Source organism: Emys orbicularis, chromosome 7 (genome assembly GCF_028017835.1).
Source record: "Emys orbicularis isolate rEmyOrb1 chromosome 7, rEmyOrb1.hap1, whole genome shotgun sequence".
Classification (NCBI taxonomy): Eukaryota; Metazoa; Chordata; order Testudines; family Emydidae; genus Emys; species Emys orbicularis.
Window position 1 is genome coordinate 25,415,586 of NC_088689.1, and position 21,992 is coordinate 25,437,577.

At 41.7% G+C, this 21,992-nt stretch overlaps 1 protein-coding gene across 1 annotated transcript in view; it reads left to right on the top strand.

Annotated features, from left to right (window-relative positions):
- The window catches only part of MGMT (O-6-methylguanine-DNA methyltransferase), a 302,784-nt gene that overhangs the window by 55,724 nt on the left and 225,068 nt on the right, over positions 1–21,992 (top strand). The window contains exon 3 of the mRNA XM_065408056.1: positions 13,430–13,569. Coding sequence (XP_065264128.1) covers positions 13,430–13,569 — 140 coding nt within the window. The remainder of the gene's footprint in view (positions 1–13,429; positions 13,570–21,992) is intronic.

Genomic DNA, 21,992 nt, shown 5'->3' on the forward strand with positions numbered 1-21,992 from the left:
AACTCCCCACATGAATAATTTCAAGCCTATTCTCTGTTTGTAGGAAAAGATGACCTAAGGGGGAAAAGTCAAATGAACAGCAAAACTTCCTAGTAATATCAGCAAACATTCCGTGATTTATAAAACTCCTAATTGGATTACAATCAAACTAAATAAAAGGAGAAACAACCTGGAGCACAATTGTTAAACAGAGTGCAGTTCACAGATTATCAGAGATCTCTTTCAGTTTGAAAGAAAACAAGTTCATAGTAAAGCAAATAAATTCAAAAAACAGAAGTCTAACATCCACAGCATAAATCCCCTAATGTTCCAGGTCAGCTCCTGATTCAGTCCTCAGATTCCTGATTAGATTAATCATTTGCTTTTCTTCTCCTTGGGTCATTTTTGTTACTCAGAAGATGTTTTATCTCAAAACAGGTTTTACCTTGATGAAAATTTACAGTTAGGTAAACTGAATATGAAAAACTCGACCTCTGCAAATGAATGCTTATTTAGAATTCACCAGCAAACATGGTCCTGGCTCTCAATAAATAACATCTATCAGTGCAATCTGGTGTAATACAAATTGGCTTTTTCACCACAACTAATTATAATGTTGTAATAAAGCATTTGGATTCTTACAGGAAAATCCAGATGTATTTTTGTTACTTGAATTCTTTTTTAATATTTTGGCCTCCTTTCCATTTCTACAGAGTCTTTCATTAATCTTTTAGAAGGAGATTTTCAAAGGCACAAAGGACAGGTAAGTGCCTAACTTGGGAGTTAAGCACCACCTTTACTCAGCAGTAAAGATTCAACAGCTAGTGAAGTCTAGCTAATGTTTCTAACAGTTCTGTTCTCTGCTGTGTCACCTGTGTATTTCTAGGTTGTGTAGTCTGATGACTGACAGTTTGCTTGTTTTTATGCTTCCTGATGGGTTATACAGCATGATATACTAGGGTTCTATTTGGCGATGAGGCAAGAAGGAAGACTGACTAATCAAATTAGAAGGAAGCTATTTTTGCTTCATTTTTGTTTTTGTCCTCTGTAACAAAATATGTATTAAGCATCTCTGTGTAGAATACCGCTCACATATAATAATAATTAGGACTATTTCACTTTTCATATCTTTTCAAAACAATCCTAAAGCATTTAAACTTGGCAAACTATATCCAGGAATCTGTTCATTTACCAGCACATGACAATAGACCGTATTTTAGGACCGGACAGGGAGCATATCCCACTGAAACTGCAGGAGGAATTTTAAGTAGACAGATGGTAATGACAGAAAGTGAATTGCTAATAAAAATCTCTAAAACCATGTGGTCCTGGCTTCCCTTTTCTATGTAAAGAACTGCACCTTCAGCAACAGTTTCCTCTAATGCTGCACTTGGGCACTGGTTCTGTATTGACTTAGAGAGAGTAGTGCTACATATTTAATCATTTAGTGTAATAGTGCATTGTACTGCTTTAGTGTACAGCTTGCTGTAGCAGTTAGACTTTGTGATACTTATGAGTGCTGACCGGATTGCAGCAGTAGGTAATATGGAAAGTATGTTTTTTCTTTAAATGCTCACATTATGGCATTCTCTGTCCTTCCACTTAATTAGAGACAGCTAAAATGTGACTTAAATTTAATTGGAAGAATGCAGCTCATGAAACTGACTTTTGTGTAATGGAATTTGAGCAGTTCTGTGGCCCATTCCAGCAAGTTGCAAATTTACTAAATGATAGCTGAATTAACCTAACTTTAGTGGACTACAGAGAGTGAGTTTCTATGCTAGCATGACAGATTTTAAGCTGATGCTTGCCAAGACATAACTGATTAAAAATTGACATTTTGTGCTTAACACTATACTTCCACCATCCTTACTGCTTTGTGACAAACTGTCACTCCGCGGTACTGTATGTCTAGCTGGTAGTTGAAAAATTAACCTGTTTTATGTTGTGGGTATTATACTGTTGACAGTGTTTAGAAATAAGTCAAGTGTGTGGTACCTGCATGGTAGGTAATAAGTGTCATTGCAGGAATGTCATAAAAACAAGATGCCAAACAAGCCCAAAATTACCAGAACATGCATTTTTTTCACATATTCTGTTCATACTGGTAGTAGCTAATGTCATTATGTAATCTTACATCATGCAACTCCCATCTCTCTTCCCCCCCTTACTTCCTCTTTCCCCTTCCTCATTTCCCCCACAAAAGAAAAAGATATAGCTCTTTTCTTTCTCTAGTTTGCCATCTAAAATTTTCATTTGTGGCTAGGTAGATAAACATTATTTTGACTCAGATGAAGGCTCACAACTCATTCATCTTTTTTGTATAATTTGTACTAAGATGGACCTCTGAGGCAGATTCCTGATGTTTGGAATAATTTGGGCAAAATACAGACCATGTATAAGTAGGTTCAGCTCTGATTTTTACCCTGTGTAATTAACAAATAAGAAATCCAGCCATTTATTGTGTCTTAAAATAACACTGTTAAAATTTATTACTATGTTTTTAAATGGTTACAACTTAAAACAGACCTACAACAATGAAAAACCCATTAAATGAAAATCTAGTCCAGGTAGCCAGAGTCTGCTATGGACCAATGCAGGTGTACCTGTTAATATATTCAGAAAAGGTTTCAATTTTTTAGATAGGGACTCTTCTCACAGACCCCTTTACATTTCTGACATCTTGTTTTCCATTTTTAGCTAGCTCTCAACTTATTCCTGGGCGCTTTTCAGCATTCAAAAATGCTTGATGCATTTTTTGGGAAGGAGCAAGATTTGAAGAGATTGCGTACAGAGTTGGTAATCCCTTAGTGCATTGGAGTAAATGTCCACATAGTGCCTTTCACGTGGCTGTAGAGGGGACTTTTGGAGTAGGGTTGGTTCTTCCAGTAGCCTTTCCCAGTCAAGATGTGGGCTGGGGAGGGCTTAGTGGCTGTAGGCAGACTATTTCAGTCTTAACTCCTGTAACTCCTTGTCTGGCTGTGCCGAAAGGACAGGAGACATTTGATGTGGTTTTAATCAGGCTGCAACTTTATTATTAGATGTTTGGGACTACCTCGCAGATAATGTACAGTACAGTAACCCCATGTTCATTCCATAATTATCTGGGGGCTTCCACCAGCTCCCTCCTCTTTTTCCATCCAGGTCTCCCCAGCCAATCCATTGCTGGGACCTTACCATTCACCCACCCTCATAGGAGGGTTAAGATGGGGTATAAGAAAGTGGGGTTGGTTCCCAGCCGTATCAATTGTAGGCGTCCCCATTCCCATTTTGTTCCTTTAACGAACACCTCCATTTTACGTCCTTTTCCAAGCCATTTATCAAGTCACAGTATATCTTCCCTATGGAGTACCTGCACTGGACATCTGCCATAAGGAGGTGGCAGAAATTAGCTTGGCTGCTTCCCCCCAAACCCAGTCGGATTCCCAGACATTTCTCACTGCCCTCTTTTATATCGGTCAAAACAAATAGGCACCAAAGCCTTACAGGGGAACCCCATCCTCCCTGAATAATTTTGGTGCCCTAGGATATAAAATTGCCAAGACTCTTACGTCCCCAAGGAATTTGGCCACCTTCCTGTTCACTGCCACCTCCCTGTTTGCTGCCGCCTCACCTTGTCCACCCAGGAGGTGCCCCACAGCTCCCTGCCAGACTCCGCATTAATGCATGTCTGACCAGACAATTTTATTTTCTCCTGAAAAAATTGAAGGCTCAGTCTCAAGTCCCTCTTTGCTCTGTGCATTAATTCAACCCCTTTACACATTCCCAAATAGTGTTTTCCAAGGTGTGCCACCATTATATTGGTGACCGCTGCAAGCCCCTGTAGTGCACAGCAGTGGCATCAGCTGGTCCAATAACATGCGCCTCCTTCCATGCCAACTCATGCTTGCCCCGTCTCTGGACCTCGGTTGCCTCCCAGTCCCTATTCAAGCCCAAATTGATGGTGTTACATTTGCAAAATTCATTTGTTACTTATTTAAACAGAGCCAGATCCTCGAGCCTGGTGTTTTCTTTTGTTCTGTCCTAAGGGATTGTGCTGTCCATTTGGGGATTTCCTGACCAGAGGTGAAGAACAGAGATAATCCTTGATAAGGATAAAGATGATACAGCCAGCTCCATACCAGTTGCCTCACTGTATAGGCTGTGTTTGGGAGTGGGAGAGCACATGTCTGAAAATGCTTTGTGTCAGCAACCTCTACCAGTGAAATGCCCCCACCCCCACTCTCCCATGAGCTCTTACAAGGCTGCTTAACTTGGAGTAGCCTTGGGATTGCTCTAAATTGTACTTTGGCTGGACCAAGCAGTCCCAGGGATCAGAGGTAGAAGGATGGGGAATATCACTGCTCAGCTGCACCTATAGATCTGTCACAAATCCTGTTTCTGAACACTAAGAGCAAAATTAATTTTTAAAAATGGTGATTTCTGGTATGAGACTGGCACTTTTCTAACTAAAGCAACAGTGAGCTCATTTTGTTTGTGTTTTTTGCCCAAATTTGATATTAGGCTAACATGGATGCCTTTTTTCATTCAGAAATACATTATTTGTAAGCGTTAAGCACCTGAAATTAGGGTTTATCAATCAGATAGTGATTTACAGGTTAACACCATGATAGCATCCTCTGATGTTAGTGCTATGATTCTGATAAGGCTGTCGGCATGACCTTGAGTTATTTAGTTTGTAATTTATCAGATGACAGTACTTGTCTTGTCAGACATTTATTAAAATTCAGTGAAATCTTTGTTTTAGATTCATAACATGTAGTTTATTTTTTTTAATCAAACTTTGTTACACTGTTTTCAACTTTACAAACTCAGTGATGAAGTAAAAGGACAAGGTAGGGACATTTTTAGCTCTCTAACAATAACAAGAAGCAGTGTGAAATACCAGTGGGCAGACACAAATATCTAACTAGGAGCAAGAAAAGGGGAAGGAGGAGGCTAAATAATGTGCTAACTGATCTTGAATGTTTTGGTTTGTCATCAACAGAAGAAAGTACTAGAAGAAGGGTGGGGGAGAATGAACAAATAGAGTCCAACAAGAATTGTCAAATTCTTAATCTAACCACATGGAGGTGGAAATCAGAATATTCTGATGCTGTAACAAAGCAAACTCTTAGAATTTCTGCTCTTTCTGTCGGCACCGGGGAATACCAACCTCCACCATTAAGGAGTTAATTCAGGACATTATTATTTAAATACCTATTCATGTTAAAAGGGAGGATGATACAAAATTTATTTCATTTTTCAATTGATCTCTAAATAGCCATGAAAATCAATTTCTTTTCAGCACCCAATTAAAATCAGCCATTTCCTTAGTTTAGGGTAAACTCATTCTAGCTTAGGCTTATATGATCTTGCAGAAAAGTATTGCTTGATCAGGATGATCCTTTCTGCGAGGCAGGGGATCAGTATGTGAATACAGTTGCCATCATACACTGGACATACTGCATTGGCCTCATAATTGTCAGAAAGCATGAAGCCAAGAGAAAAGCCCTTAAGGGTATGCCACACATTTATTTAATCATTTAAGTGTTCAAAATATTGGCTGTTGAGTAATCAGTATGAAATCCAGTTATATGAACTGTAGGTTGATTCCAAACTAAAGCTCTTACCACTATAGTAGGAGCCAGAATTTAGAGAATTTATTCCTCTGATTTATTTTCTTTACACAGATTAATTAGTCATTGCTCTCTAGCTATATAACTACAGATACAGGTATACTGAGGTCTGCTTTTTCATTAAATAATAGTGCAGACTTTTGGTGAGGGTGTGTTTATATTTTTATTGGTTTAACCAAGAAATAGAATATCTAATATCACCTCTGTTGTGTGGACTGTCTTTATAAATTTGTTGATGGATTAACAAGATTAGGAAAAATAACAAAAGCCAGGGATCACTTGCTGTAGAGTATGTTAGGAGATTTTGGTATAATTGAAAGAAGAAATGTAAAACACCTTTTAGAAAATCTAATCGTCCTGCTGTCAGCATAGGACTCCTTCCGATGTCGTCTAGCACACATTAGGTGCTGTAAAAATAATAAATAATTGCTTCGTATTGTCCAATTTTAAATGACTCAAACAGTGGGGCTTTTACCATTTCCCTTGGAAGACTATTCCATAGTCTAGTAAACTTGACTTTTAGGATATTTTTCCTGGCAATTAATCTAAATTTTTAATTTCCTCACCTCTTTGTTGTCACCTTGTTTGATTTTCACAACCATAAACAATGTATCTGTTGTGTACTTCAACTATTTGTAGAGAGCTCTGTCCTCTTCCTTCTCCTTAGTTGTTATTCTAGATACTGCCATTTTCATAATCTTTCCTTCAGAAGTCAGTTTCTTCTGCTCCTTGCTTGTTTTTTCAATTTTAGTGTTATGTAAGGCGTCGTCTTCTTCAAGTGCTTGCTCATGTCAATTCCATTTTAGGTGTGTGTGCGCCCACATGTACAGTTGTCAGAGATTTTTGCCTTAGCGGTGTCCATAGAGTCGGCTGTGACGCCCCTTTGAGTGCCGTGCTCATGAGTCGGTATATTAGGCACCGCTGACCCTATGCCCTTTCAGTTCCTTCTTACTGCCTGTGATGGTTGATTGGAGCACCTCGTCTTGCAATCCGCAAGAGCGTTAGGGGTTCTTCATGGACCTTTGTTCTACCTAATCTGTACATACTTAATAGTAGTTGGTTAGTCTTTGTAGTGTTAAGTCAGAGTACTTAGAATCCCGGCTGGGACTTCATCCGTGAGTGGGGCATGCCCTGCTCTCCCGGTTTCAAGTCATGTGCATCATGCAGCAGGCCAATGCTGATCAGTAACCCCACGACAGCTGCCTGAAGTGTTTGGGGGAAGCCCATAAAAAGGACAGGTGTCATATTTGTAAAAACTTTCGCCCTCGCACACAAAAAGAGCGGGATAGTCGCTTGAGGGCCCATCTCATGGAGGCTGCGCTTTGCCCCACGTCAGGGGGAACCCACACCCTGCTCCGCAGTGGAACCCACGCTGAGTACTTCGGCTTCAGTGCGAAGCACACCACTGGCACCGGGCTCTACCTGGCACCATTCCCCCTCGCCGCTGCCGAAGAAGCGCCAGAAGAAGAGGAGCCCCTTGGCACCGAAGGACAAGGGGCCTGTGGTCAAAGGACCTTTGTCAGGCCATGGACCTACTGTGGGGCTTCACGGGGGTACCACTGAGGTTGGACTCCCCAACCCGGCTAGGGATCCACTCCCGACCCTGGGAAGTGGCAAGGGTCCCCGGCTTCTCCCAGGGCCGTCAATGCCTGAAGCAGTACCAGTGGCTAAAGAGCAAAGCTGACCAGCTCTGCAGGCACCACACCAGGTGGCTGACTTGGCTATGGCCCTGGCACCAAAGGGCAAGGCTATTGGAGTGCAGCCTCACAGAATGGCTGAGCACCCCTCGTCACCAGACCGCAGGTGCACGTCTCCGTCTCCGCGACCTTGGACCCTGGCTCGATATCCTAGCTCTCCAGCTAGAAGACCCAGGTCCCTGACGAGCTCCCTGCCTACTAGTTGCGGGACTCCCGAGCCGAGATGCCTTTCCCCGTACCGCCAGTACTGGCGAACTTCCAGCCACAGGTCACCTAGACTCCAGTCATCCTGCTCCAGACAGTCTCCTAGAGGTCGGTCACCGTCCTGGAGGGCTGCTCAGGATCACGGCACTGGCCCCTGTCACCCTGGTACCGCTCCTTTGGCAGGCGTCACTACTTGCCTTCACCTCGCCGGTTGCTCACCAGAGTCAGCAGACAAAACCAGGCCTTGACACCTCTACCATAGTCACTGGAGGGACAGTGGTCCGGGTTGGACCCGGAGTTTTGCCCTTTGCCCCAAAAGGGAACTCTCCACCTACGCGGGAGACCAGCGCAGCACTGGCCACAGTGCCAATAAAGCAGCGACCGTGGCCCACCCAGTGGCTGTACTGGAGCCAATGGGGGGGTGCTGGTGATGCCGGATATGTATTCCCAGCCTTCCCTGGCTGCCTCGCAGAAGCCAGCCACAGCAACATCGGCGCCGCAGTCAGAGCACGGTACCGAGTCAGATGCGGGAACAGCACACCAGACCCCGACACTTAGGGAGCCCTCCCCTGACAAGGAGGGAGCCTGCTCTTCCTCAAGCAGTACAGTTCTCCTCGTTGTCCTTGGACGAGGCGGTGGCTGGGCTCTCCCACTCCAGCAGTCCCCTGGACAACTTTAAGGAGCACCAGGCCCTCCTTAAAAGGGTGGCTGAGAACCTAAGCCAGCAAATCGAGGAGATCACAGAGGAGGTTGACGACCTCTTCAATGTCATTTCGGCCACCACCCCTGCTCGGGTCACATTGCCTGTCCACCCAGGGGTGCTTAAGATTGCCAAGTTGTTGTGGCAAACCCCCTCCTCTATTCCGCCAACCTCTAAAAAGGTGGAAGAGAAATATTCCGTCCCTGCAAAGGAATTTGAGTATATGTATACGCATTTCCTTGTGGCATCACTGGTCGTGTCCGCAGTGAACGAAAGGGACAAACAGGGCCAAGTTAGCAGCACGCCGAAGAACAAAGATGCCAAATGACTAGATTTGTTTGGCAGAAAAGTTTATTTGACTGCTTGTCTACAATTCCGGCTCTCTAATCACCAGGCCCTGCTTGGTAGATATAATTTCAATCTGTGGGACTCCCTGAATAAGTTTAAAGAGGCCCTCCCGCAGGATCGTGCCCAGGAGTTTGCTGCTCTGGTGGATGAAGGCACGTCAGTCACCAGGGGAGTCCTTCAACTCGCCTCGGACACTACTAACTTGGGTGATCAGGGTGGTCACATCTGTGGTTGCCATGAGATGCAGCTCTTGGCTGCAGTCCTCTGGGTTGTCCCAAGAGATGCAGGCCACGATCCAGGACCTCCCTTTCGAGGGTACGGGACTCTTCTCCGAGCTGACGGACCCAAGGCTCCGTGACCTTAAAGATTCCCAAGCCACTCTCCGTTCCCTGGGCCTTCACACCCCTCAATGGTCCATGAAGCCTTTCTGTCCTTCTCCTGCTCCCCCTCTGCAATCTAGGTCCTGGGGAACTCCCAGAGCAGGTTCCTACAGGAGGAATGACAAAGACAAGGGGCATAAGCAGCGATATCTGTCGTCTTCCCGCCAAGCTGCACAACCTGACCCTCCCAGAAACCAGGGAGGCCAAAAGCAGCTGTTGTGAGGGTGCGCCCGAGGACAACGTCCCAGTCAAACTACTGGATCCATCCCTCTCTTTCCTCAACCGCCTCTGCCCTTTCCGGTCGGCCATGTTCCGTATCACCTCAGACCGTTGGGTGCTCGATACAGTCTCTTTGGGCTATATCCTATGGTTTACTGCCAAACACCCCTTCCACCCCCTTTCCCCATCCCTCTTCAGGGACCCTTCTCATGTGCACCTCCTTGTTCAGGAGGTCGCAACCTCCTGTGCTTGGGGGCAGTGGAGGAGGTCCCTCGGAACATGGAAGGAAGAGGGTTCTACTCCCATTACTTCCTAATTTCAAAGGCAAAAGGGGTCCTCAGAGCCATTCTAATATCGGGGAGTCCAAATTTACCCATGCCTCGATGACTGGTTGATAAAGGGCCTGTGCCGCGATCAGGTGCAGAGGCATCTTGATCTGGTCTGTTCTACCTGTCACAATCTGGGGCTGATAATAAAGAGAAAAAGTCTACCTTGACCCAGTGCAATGCGTAGAATTCATCAGAGTGGTTCTCAGCTCCACTCAGGCCAGAGCCTTCCTCCCCGAGACTCGGTTCCAAACCATGGTGGACTTCATCTCGTGCATGTGAGTCCAGCCGCTCAACCATCCCCCACACATGCCTGAGATTGTTGGGTCACCTGGTGACATCTGGAGGTGATCAGCTCCATCTTCCGCAAGTAGGGAACTCCCCAGGTGGACCTGTTTGCATCTAGGCAGAACAGGAAATGCCACATCTTTTGGTCAGTGAGGGGCATGGACTCGGGATCCCTGTCAGACGCTTTTCTACTCCCATGGTCAGGGGCTCTTGTGTACACCTTTCCTCCAGTGCTGTTGCTCCCCAGGGTCCTCATGACGATCAAGCAGCACAGTGTAAAGGTGATCCTCATAGCACCGGCTTGGTCGCACCAGCACTGGTACAGCAAGCTGCTGGACGTTTTGGAGGCGACTCTGTTCCAGCTGCTGCTCCGGCCAGACTTGCTGTCCTAAAACCACAGCAATCTTCTGCATCCAAGCCTGGTGGCGCTGCACCTGACAGCTTGGTTGCTACGTGGTTGAATGAGCAGGAGCAACAGTGCTCGGTCGATGTCCAACAGATCCTGTTGGGAAGTAGAAAGCCCTCTACCAGAGCGACCTACCTGGTCAAGTGGAAGCGGTTCACCTGTTGGATCTTGGATAAAGGCATCTGGCCCAAGCAAGCCTCGTTGCAGCCGATTTTAGACTACCTTCTGCGTCTCAAGCTCCAGGGCTTGTCCCTTTTATTGATCAAGGTCCACTTGGTGGCCATCTCGGCCTTCCATCCACCGTTCGAGGGCAGGCCAGTTTTCGCCCAGGACATGATGGCCAGATTCCTCAAGGGCCTTGAGAGCCTCTACCCGCATGTCAAGGACCCCATTCCTCAATGGGACTTGAACCTGGTGCTGTCGCAGCTCCAGGGTCCTCCTTTCGAGCCTTTGGCTTCCTGTTCTCTCCTTCTGTCCTGGAAGGTTGAGTTCCTGGTCGTGGTGACTTCAGCCCGTAGAGTCTTTGCGATTTGGGTGCTCACCTTGGAACCACCTTATACGGTCTTCTACAAGGACAAGGTCCATCTGAGACTGCACCTGGCTTTCCTTCCCAAGGTGGTCTCTCCGTTTCATTCAAACCAGGACATTTACTTACTGGTCTTCTTTCCAAAGCTGCAGAAGTTTAAGGAGGAAGAGTGTAGACTGCATGCCTTGGATGTTAGGAAGGCTCTAACCTTCTACATTGACAGGACCAAGCCATTCTGTAAGTTGATGCAATTTTTTTGTCGCAGTGGCTGACAGGATGAAAGGTCACCCTGTATCCACTCAAAGAATTTCTTCTTGGATAACTGCCTGCATTCGCTTCTGCTATGATCAAGCGAAGGTGCTGCCCCTGGCGATTGTCACAACCCACTAGACCAGGGCGCAGGCCTCTTCGGCAGCTTTTCTGGCCCAGGTGCCTATCCAGAACATCTACAGCGTGGCCACCTGGTCATCCGTCCATATGTTCATGTCCCACTGCGCACTTACCCAGCAGGCCAGGGACGATGCTGGCTTTGGTAGGGCAGTACTGCAAGCTGCGAGACTGTGAACTCCAAGCCCACCTCCATAGATACTGCTTGTGAGTCACCTGGAATGGAATTGACATGAGCAAGCACTCAAAGGAGAAAAAGTGGTTACCTACCTTTCATAACTGTTCTTCGAGATGTGTTGTTCACGTCCATTCCATTACCCACCCTTCTGCCCCCTGTTGGAGTTGCCAGCAAGAAGGAACTGAGAGGGTGTAGGTTTGGCGGCGCCTAATATACTGATGCATGAGCATGGCACTGAAGGGGGCGCCACAGCCAACGCTACAGATACCGCTAAGGCAAAAATCTTTGACAACTGTGCACATGGGTGCGCGAACACCTAGAATGGAATGGACATGAGCAACACATCTCGAAGAACAGCAGCTACGAAAGGTAGGTAACTGTTTTTTCAGATTTTCAACATTTCTTGGTACTAAGGTGCCTCAAACTGAATATTGTGGGGCAGATTTTCTCTGCATCATGATTCTGCTTGGCACATACGAGAGGTGAAAGTGGCAGGGAGCTACTTCTGGTTCCCTAATTCTTGGTGCCAGTCCTGGTCCTGGTATGACTTAGGGATGTTGAAAGGCATCTCTAACTTCCATCACTGACTTAAAGGTCCTTACTGGATCCTGTGCCCATGGAGTTTAGGTAGAGCAGAGCAGAGCTTCATTCCACTATACTCCCTGTGTTGTTGGGGGAAAATGTGACAGGCCCAGGTTCCAGTGTTGCCAAATCTAGTGATAAAGAGTTGGGGCTTTAAGAAAACCACTATATGAGTTCCATGATTACATGAGAATCTCAGCTTTCATTAAAAAATAAAAGGGAGTTATAGCTCTCATAGTTGCACAGCAAAGCTTGGACATGTGAACATCAGATGTTCAAAGGCCACAAGTAAATAAAAAGAATCTCATGGTATTTTAATCAGAATTTTTAAGGCAGCCTTTTGATTTTCAGGGAGCTGACTAATGAAGTATGAATGGAGTTTATATGTATCCATACCTTTGTGTGTGTGTGTGTGGTTGTGTCTGTGTATCTGTGTTTATATAAGCATATTCATATGTATGTTTATGCTTGCAAATGAATTGCAGTATCCACTATTACTTTAGTCCTTCTTGGCATCACTTTTTTCCAGGTATCTACATCATCATGAATCTTGCACTTTCCTCTCATTGCTGGTTTAAGTGTTTTGAACAAAGGCACAATAAAGCCCAATGCTTATCACTCTGACCAGTTTTGTCTCATTATTTTTATTTCCTCATGTTTCTCCTGTCTGTTATATCTACCTGTTTTTTGTTGTCAGTCTTATTCTTATCTTATTCTTGCTACACTTAGGTTGTAAGCTGTTTGGGGCAGAGATCATCTTTTTGTTCTATGTATGTACAGTGGGCTTTTAGGTGCTACCACGTGGCAGAATAATTAATAATAATATGCAACACTATTGTACTTATATCTAATTTAGTTACACTAAAGTGTAAATAGTACACTCTAAATATCTATTGATTAAAATATTTTTGTAACCGAACAAAGATGAATATGGCTTAGAGGAAATGTATAATGTTATTGTTGGTCCTGAAGAAAACTGAAAAATGTTTGGCACATATTTGGAAGTACACTCTATTGGTAGCCATAAAAAGTTGACTGTTAATGATAGGAATGAAAAATGTGTGTCCTTTACTAAGCAGTGATTGATTTTTTCCAGCACAGCCATTCCATATGTGCTTCTGCAGTTATTATTCACATAATATTGCTACTGTAAACCAGTGAATATGCTTTATTGTCATAATAATCTCTTTGAAATCAATGTAAAAAAACTTTCTTTAGGTGTTCACTAACAAATCAACCATAAAACTGCTATTCCACGTGATTTTTTTTTTAAAGAGGTCAGTGCTGAATTATTTAACATTTTTTATTATTTTAATGTAGATGCTATTTAATGTTGACTTCTCATAACAGACTGAATTACCACTACTCAGGTGTAGGATGAATGACAAAAATACCAGCATATAATTTGAGTAAATTTAAGTAGTGTGTATTCTTGTTGTTGCTTACTAGGATTTTTCTCTATTTAAGCCCTCAAAGAAATTATTTTTGCAAAACTGCACAAAATATGCTTAAAGTTACAGATTGTTGAGATGCAGGCTCCTTGGGGGAAATATACACACATTTTACAATTTTATTATTCTCTTGTGAACAGGTTGCTTTAAAAGATGGAAAAACTCAGTGTAAGAAGATGCATGTAATGCTGAACAGCCCTGTGGGAAGAATTGAAATATCTGGATGTGGAACAGGTGTACATGAAATACAATTTAAGGAAAATGCTCTGTCACAAAACAGGTACGTTTTTGTCCTGTTGATTTTGTGCATAAGTACATGGTGCTGAATACAGAATTCTCAGATTCAAACCACTGGTAAAAAAGTAACTATGCCTAATTATTTATATTAGCTATATATTTGGAAATACAATAATTTCTATTTTAAAATCAAAATCAGCATTGAGTTACCCCAAAAGAATGGCAGCTCCAAGAAATTGATTTACTACTCCATCCATGTTTATCTCTGAATGTCTGTTCTACCTTTAATGCTATTTCAAGCGAATTCTAAAATTTCGAGCACTTGTTTAAATTATGTGGGCAGTTTCTACTTAGCCTTTATTACTATCTTTGGAGAAACAGTGGAACTTAAAAATTGAAAGGGCTTGTTTCTAGGATTGCCAACTGCCCAGGACTAGCCTGGAGTCTCCAGGAATTAAAGATTAATCTTAATTAAAGATTATGTCATACGAAGAAACCTCCAGGAATATGTCCAACCAAAATTGGCATCCCTACTTGTTTTGTAGAAGTAAAACATAAAAAAGTTAGAGAGAGACAGACACAGAGAGGGACCTCTTCACAGAGAGGGCCTGTATCCAGGAGGTGATAATGTCTAGGCTCACCTCTTCTATAGACTGCTGTTAGTATTTCTGCAGTCCATAGTCCTTATTACTGAATGAGGTTTTATACCCTTATCTGGGAATAAAACCAGGTCTCTAATATGACGTGCCTAAGTCTTATCCCCTTAGCAGTGCTGCCTCACAAAACAAATGTGCAAAATGTGCTTGGCTATGCTGCTGCTATAGTCACAGATTAGACCACCATCCCATCTTGGACCATGCTGCTATCTCAGAGCTAGGAATAGGACTCAGGAATCCCGATACCCAGCATTTTATTGCTGACTCACAAATAGGTGTGTAACCCAATGGCGAAGTGTATGTTGGGTCCCCTTCAAGGAGCTGGTACGTATAAAAGATAACAGCCTACTACTACCACCAGTTACTCTTTTAGCTCAAATGGTAGAATTAGTATGTGACTCCACAAACTTTGTTGACCATCCATGTGGGGGGGAAGTAGTATGTAGTCATATAACAAAGGATTGTATCATAATGCATATGCACAAATAATTAGATTTGCACAGACAGTTTTAATTCTGGTATATTATGACTTTTGAGTGCTTGAGTTGTTTTACGTGTTTGTAATAACTTTGATTGGGATCCAGAGCGGGTTTCCTATGACTATTGGAGTCACTTCCTGGATAAATCCAACACGGGACTAGAGAAGGTATGTCAGTACCCTGTGTCTTGCAGGGTGGGATCATTATTGCCGAGTAGTTCAGTCAGTTAACAAAGTTGCAGCCTTTACTTTCATCCACATGTGTGTGGTGTCTGTTTTCCTGAAGTGACTTGGTTTGGTTCACTTTTTTTCTCTTCCTAACTTCATTGTTTTATTTTTCACTGTATTTCTTTCAATTTTGAAATGCTCCTTTGATTTGTGTATGCCCCCCATTTTTGTGTTTTACTATTTTTATTATCCTTATACATTTTTACATTTGTGTAATATTAATATATAACTCATGTGTATGCACAATACATATACTAGTTTAAAATTGAAAACCAGAATACATTTTTATTTGTCTCTAATCCAAACACCACCCCCCCAAACATGTTTATCAATGTCAGTTCACGCTTGGCAAAAATAACATCTTCTCTGACCTGGCATTCTAAGCATTCCATTTTTCTTGTTCACCTTTTTAATATTGAATTTATGTGGAAGGCAAAGCAGACTGTAGACCATGAACTAGGCTATAAGATGTAACTTCAGAATAAGGCATCAAGACTATGAACCCAACATGTTGTAGAGTGTATGTGTTTTTTTTTTTTTAATGTTTCCACTTTATATGGTGACTAACTTCTCCTGTGAGGATTTGGTCGAGTCCTCCTCTGTTCTACTTTAAATGTATTTCCCTTTGTTCAGTCAGGACATTGTCCTACTAGTTGGGGAAGAATGATCTTGTGACTGAAAAAAACAGGGCTGGGAGTTAGAATATCTGGGTTCTCTTCCCAGCTCTCTGATTTCCTTTGTGATGTTGGACAAATCACTTCATCTCTATGGTTTAGATTTCTCACATATAAAATAAGGATTAAGAAAGCTTCCCTATCTCATAAGTGTTGTGAGGCTTTAGTAATTACTACTTTTACAAAGCACTTTGAGATTTTGATATTGAAAGAACTATATAAATTTATTTTTGAACAGAGTGTTTAGCTCACATACTAGTGGCTCTGGTGGGCGAGAAATGGCAAGCAAAATTTCTTTCTTATGGTTACTTCCTCTGAAGAACCTCTTACTTTAAATAAAAAAAAAAAAGTGGGGAGGCAGGGAAGGAGGAGGGATATATTTTCCTGACGGTAAAGTTCTAAAAATTTTAAAGCTGTCCTTAAATGCTTTTGCTGAAATGTAACATTTAATCTCCTGTACTCATTGATAGTGAATAGTTGTTAAAGTCTCTGGTCTCATTATTTTTGACAGAACAAAATAAAAACAAAACAACAGTGCCCAGTGTTTCTCTTAACTGGCTAATAAAGACAATGGCAAGAGCATTAGATGAAAAAAATACATAAGAAACATAAAAATTGATTTTAATGGACCCCTGTCAGAGAGAACCATAATGAACACAAGTGTGGTAATAAATATTGGTATTCTGCTTCACAGTCATTGAGATTTTTCATGTAGAGTTGCATGTTACAATCAATATAGATTTTAGCTTTTTTACAACAAAAATAAGTAAACCTTTGAAATATATATAAATACTTAGGACTTGCAGTCTGTCAAACCAATCTGGAAGCTTAGAAAATCTGTTAAGAATGCCTGTGCAATGGCACAATTTGTATGTGGGGATCTTACTCTGTTTTACAGCTTGTAAAATGCTGTGCAATTAATCACCTGAGATTACAACCTATTCTGTGATGGCTCATAGTAAAATTTAAGGACAAAAACTAAAAGGTCGATTAAAAGAAGAAACAACAAAGTAAAGACTAGTTCTCAATAAGTTTTTGCTAGAAGTCTGTCTGTAAGTGAAACGGAGCTAAATGTTAGATTTTTTTAAAGACTGTTGAGAGTGTTGTGGATATACAAGGATCAGAGGTCATTACACACACTGTAAACAGTTTTTATTGTGGGGGAAGAGTCATTTTTATTTGAGTTTCTGTCTTCAAGTGCTTATCAATTTTCAAAAATATTATGTTTGGCTGAAATTATTCTTGTTTACCTGAATGGTGACTTTAAAATATATTCAAACATGAAAATATTGTTTGTTTAGTAATATATTAGATACACTAACTCAAACAGTTTTATCTTTTTTATTCTTCAAACTAAACGTGAAGTTACAGACAGATTCTGTTGAATTCAGTGGAATAGCTCTGATATAAAATGGAGTCTGTGTAATAAGAATTGTATCCAGAATCTTCTCTCAGGATGAGCAGTTTGACATATCTATAGAAATTGGGTTTAGAAATAGCTAAATTTTTAGTGCTTGTGTAATACTGTATTTTCAGCGAAAGTTTTAGCAATACTATGAGGTGCAGAGTTTTAAGTATACAGGACATGTAAATGTTTCTGGAACACTGTATGTTTATAATAAACACAATTGGGGATTAATTAAGTTAGTTGAAATACATCTATTTCATATTTGTAAAATGGAACAAGATACATGTAGAATAAAGTCTGTTTTTTTTATTTAATAAAATGGTGCCTTTCTACCGCACCTGCATATTTACAATTCACACATTTAGTTTAAAATAATGAATTTTCCTTCTGGATAAAAAAAGAGAGAGAACAAATATGATATATATTTCTTTGTAATAGTATCAGTTCGCTTGTTTGCCTTATTTCCTTTGTAATACTTAGCAATTTTTATTTTAGTGTATTGACTGTTGTTTTTTGTGTGATTCCTCTTTTGGCAGGGGTTGGGGGAGGAGGGAAAGCCCCATTGAGTGAAATATGTGTTTAATTCTGTTCACTTGTGTCTTTAGGAAAAACTTGTTGCTGATTTGTTTTGGGTTTACTGGTATTTGTTTTTATAAATCTGTCTTTAATAACCTGGTAAAACTGTGAAATTACTGTTTGTTTTTGTTTGCATTGTAAATCTGTGATGACTGTCAGTTTTGATATTTCTTACCTTCCTGTTCCTCAGCTGGAAAGGTAAATTTTCATTGTAGTTAATAGAGAGTTGCACTTGTGACGTCCTTTAACAATAACAAAACCTGTCCTCGTAATTCGCTATGCTAAATATTTACAGCAGAATGTATATTAGAAAGAAGATGGGACAGACTTTCAGCTTAGTAGTTAGGATGGCAAAGAAGACAGTTTTCCTGTTTCAATAACATAGATTCTTAACTGAATTCCCTTGTTCGCTGCATGAAAATTGTTCAAGGGGTACCCAGCTACTAGACCATTTAACATGCAGTCCTGGTTATGTAGCCTGCAAATTTGTTAATGCAATGTCTTAAGGTTGCAGCTGTTGGATTTTAGTAAAATAAAGGAGAGCAATATAATATGCCTTGAAGTAAACTTATGGTGTGAAAAAGCTGCCAGTGTGTGACTGGAAAATATGGTTGTACATGCTGAGCCTTCTGAGTCATTAATAATGTGGCGTTCATTACTATTCATTTATGATTGTGTATATAAAATGGAAAATAAAAAGCCTACAATCTGATTGGTTGAGTTGAGTTCCAGACTATACTAGCATTTTAACACACACCACAGGACAAACTGCTATAACCATAAAAATATGTTGTGCCAATTTTATTAATTTTTGGTATGTTTAAAAACACTGATACATTTTAACATGAAAAAAAATTAAAACGTTAATTCAAGGGGTTAAATCTCATTTGCCTGTACTCTCTATAGTACTACTTATTTTAGTAAGGTAGGCAGAATTTGGCCCAAGGTTTGTTGGGTTTTGTTGTTGTTTTTCTGAATGGGATAGGAAGATGAGTGCTACAACACAGATAAATTCTCAGCTTCTTTACCGGTTGATTCATCACCATTAATTTCAAGGTGGCAAGCTTGGCTGTGGTTGTGGTGTGCAAGTACATATCACACTGTATCTTGACCTGCCTATTTTTTGCAAGCTTGTACCATTTTTTTCTAGATTATCTTCTCCTCAGGCTTTCTGTAGGAAAAGAACACGGAAAGGATTGTATTCTGGAGTCCTGTTGCCTCAACAACATAACATGGAGAAGGAGGGGAATTTTCCCCCTCGTGTAACTATAGCAGTGAAGCTGTGGCAGCATGGGCAGTGGCCACTCGTACATACTCAGGGCCTCAGGTGGGCAGGGCTAGCCCATAGCTCTATCTTAGATCAAAGTTAGCTTAGCTGTGTCTACACAAACTGCAGTCACACATCCTGAATTTACTGTAGACATGCCTTCAGAGGTCTTGTGCCTTCACATCAGAGCCTCCGCATCAGATCTGGACCCAGTGCTCTGTTTCCCCCACTGGCTGAGATTCTCTTTGGCCATGGCAGCCACTGGGACCCCCAGAGAGTCTGGGACTGTGTCTTCTCAGGGGAATGTTCAATGGCCTGGAAAGGGGATGATGTGTGTTCTTGGTCCTGCCCCCAGCTAGCCATCTCCACCTCTTTGTCAACGTAGATGCCAGTCCCACAGAGAGGCTCTGCAGTGATTGGAGAAGAGAAATGATTCCATGATGGCATTTGAGTGTGCGAGTAGGAAGAGATCTGTGTATGTAAATTCCTCTCTGACTGTGTCTCTGGGTGAGGGGAAGAACAGTGTGTGCTGTCAGAATTCACACAAACCCTGAGCAGTCAGGGCAGAGGGACTGTACAAATTGCATGCACATGCCTGAGAACCAAAGCCAGGGCAGTGGTAGGTTTAATTTTAATACATTCAAAGTGGATACATTTATTAGCATCACAATACACATGGGAAAAGATGTGCACGTTTACTTTAGCACAATAGGAGTTAAAAAGTAAATTCCTTAATCTTGCTTGTAATAGAAGAACAAGGGGACATTCAGTAACATTGAAAGGCAGCAAATTCAAAACTAATAAAAGGAAATACTCTTTCACATAACACATAATTGGACTGTGGAACTCATTATCACAGGATCTTGCTGAGGCCAAGAGCTTAGCATGATTCAAAGGGGATTGTACTTTTTTTATATGAATAACAAGAATATCCAGAGTGTTTAGTAAATACTTAAAAAAATAGATTTCAGAGTAGCAGCCATGTTAGTCTGTATCCGCAAAAAGAACAGGAGTACTTGTGGCACCTTAGAGACTAACAAATTTATTTGAGCATCCGAAGAAATGGGCTGTAGCCCACGAAAGCTTATACTCAAATAAATTTGTTAGTCTCTAAGGTGCCACAAGTACTCCTGTTCTTTTTTTAAAAAATAGAATGGATCTGAAACCTCATGATTCATGGACTAACCAAGTATTTATCTACTGGTTGTTAAGAATATAATCATCTGGGCAGCAGGTGATCCCACACCTGCCTACTCTGGGGCTTCTTGCTACTTATATTAGAGCCTCTTGTTTGCCACTGTTGCTGTTGGAGACAAAATAGTGGATTAGATAGACCATATGAACGATCCATTTTAGCAATCCCTATGTTTCTAATCAGCAGGAGAGGTCTGGTGTAGGTGAAATGGCAATTTTAAAAGTTAGACATTTTTATGATCATAAAAATGTCTGACTGGATCAGTACCTGGCAGTATGGCATACCAGCATCTCTCCAGTTCCTATCTTGTACTCTCAAATCTCAGCGTGTGTGTGTCTGAGTATGTGTGTGTGAGAGAGAGAGAGAGAGAGAGAGAGACGTTCTATCTATTATGGTTGCAATGAAAACCTCAAAAATGTCAATAGTGTGTAACGAATGCAGGCCTTGGCTACACTGGCGCTGTACAGCGCTGCAACTTGCTGCGCTCAGGGGTGTGAAAACACCCCCCCCCCCGAGCGCAGCGAGTACAGCGCTGTAAAGCGCCAGTGTAATCAGAGCCTGCAGCGCTGCACGCTCGCATGCAGCGCTGCAAGCTATTCCCCTCGGAGAGGTGGCGGCGCGACTACACTCGCAGCGCTGGGAAGTCCCGAGTGTAGCCAAGGCCGCAGAGAGGTTTATGTGAGTCTGCTGAGAGCCTGAAAGAGTAGGTCCGAGATGTGTAAATTGCTCCATTCATCTGCCAAGTATTAAATCAGATACTCAGTGATGCTGGTGATTTAAATGTCAACATTGTTAACTATTTCATTCTGTGCAACACACAACATATTATGAGTGAAGTCTCATTTTGCTGGCATTTCGGAGAGTACCACCACTTATTTTTTTCTCCAAGGAGTCCAAGAAGCAGCCAAGGTCAAGAATTCTAGCAGAGCCCACAGGCATATTTAAAACCCAGTAAGGGAGAAGCAAGCATATACAATCATACTTAGAAAATCTGCACAACCTATTAAGAGAAGAGTCTCATTTTGATGACTCTCATGGGTGGAGCTTATTTCAAGGGGCAGAGTTTGAAAGAATACCACTACTCCACACCCTCATTTCAACCTTCCTGTAAAATTACTGTACACTAGCAAACAATTTTTTAGATAATAAATTGGCAGGGGGAAGGCATCAATAAGGCAAGATATAATTTGCCATAAGATAGTATTTCTTGGAGGTGCTGCATTCTAGAAGCATCAGCCAGAACTTTCAAAATTGTAACGGGGTACCCCAGCTGAACTCAGTGGTAGCTGTTAAAAGTTAGCATCACTGAAAAACAATTTGTCAGATAGAGGCACCATTTTTTCTCTGCCCAAACACTCATGGCCAATCTTGAAAATGTACTGTCACCAAAAGCCACAACATGGTTTGTCTTTCCTACATTAAAGATGAATTTAAAAAGATATATTGTGTTCATTTCCCAGGACTTAACTTCGGGGTTCTGGGGTTTTTCCCTGCAATACCTGATAGACCTCACCATCTAAGTTAGGGAGCTACATTTACCACAGTCCTAGAAATATTCATAATACTGTATCAAGAGTAGTGGCAGGGGGAAAGCCAAGAACCACTGAACTCAGGCCATGTCAGGAAAGTGAAAGAGGAACTGATTTTCAGTTATGTATAGTTCTTAGGTTTTTTTTTTTTTTATTGCTTACACTGAATATAATAGTAAGTTAATGATTTGTGATCTTAGGTTCTATTGTTTCAGCCATCCAATTTAGCTGTAGGTAAGTATCTGTTACATTCTTAATTCTATATTCCCTGGTTCAGCTTCATTCTATTAATATTGACTTAGGTTAGACAATGGCAAGGTAGGTCTCTTACATATCTAGCCTCACCCTGCCTTGAGTCAGTCCCAAATTTGGTGAGGCTTCATTGTAATAATTAAGCAGGCTCAAAGAATTTGTCATTTTTGACCCAGTCTGAAGAGTTTACATGTGCATAACTC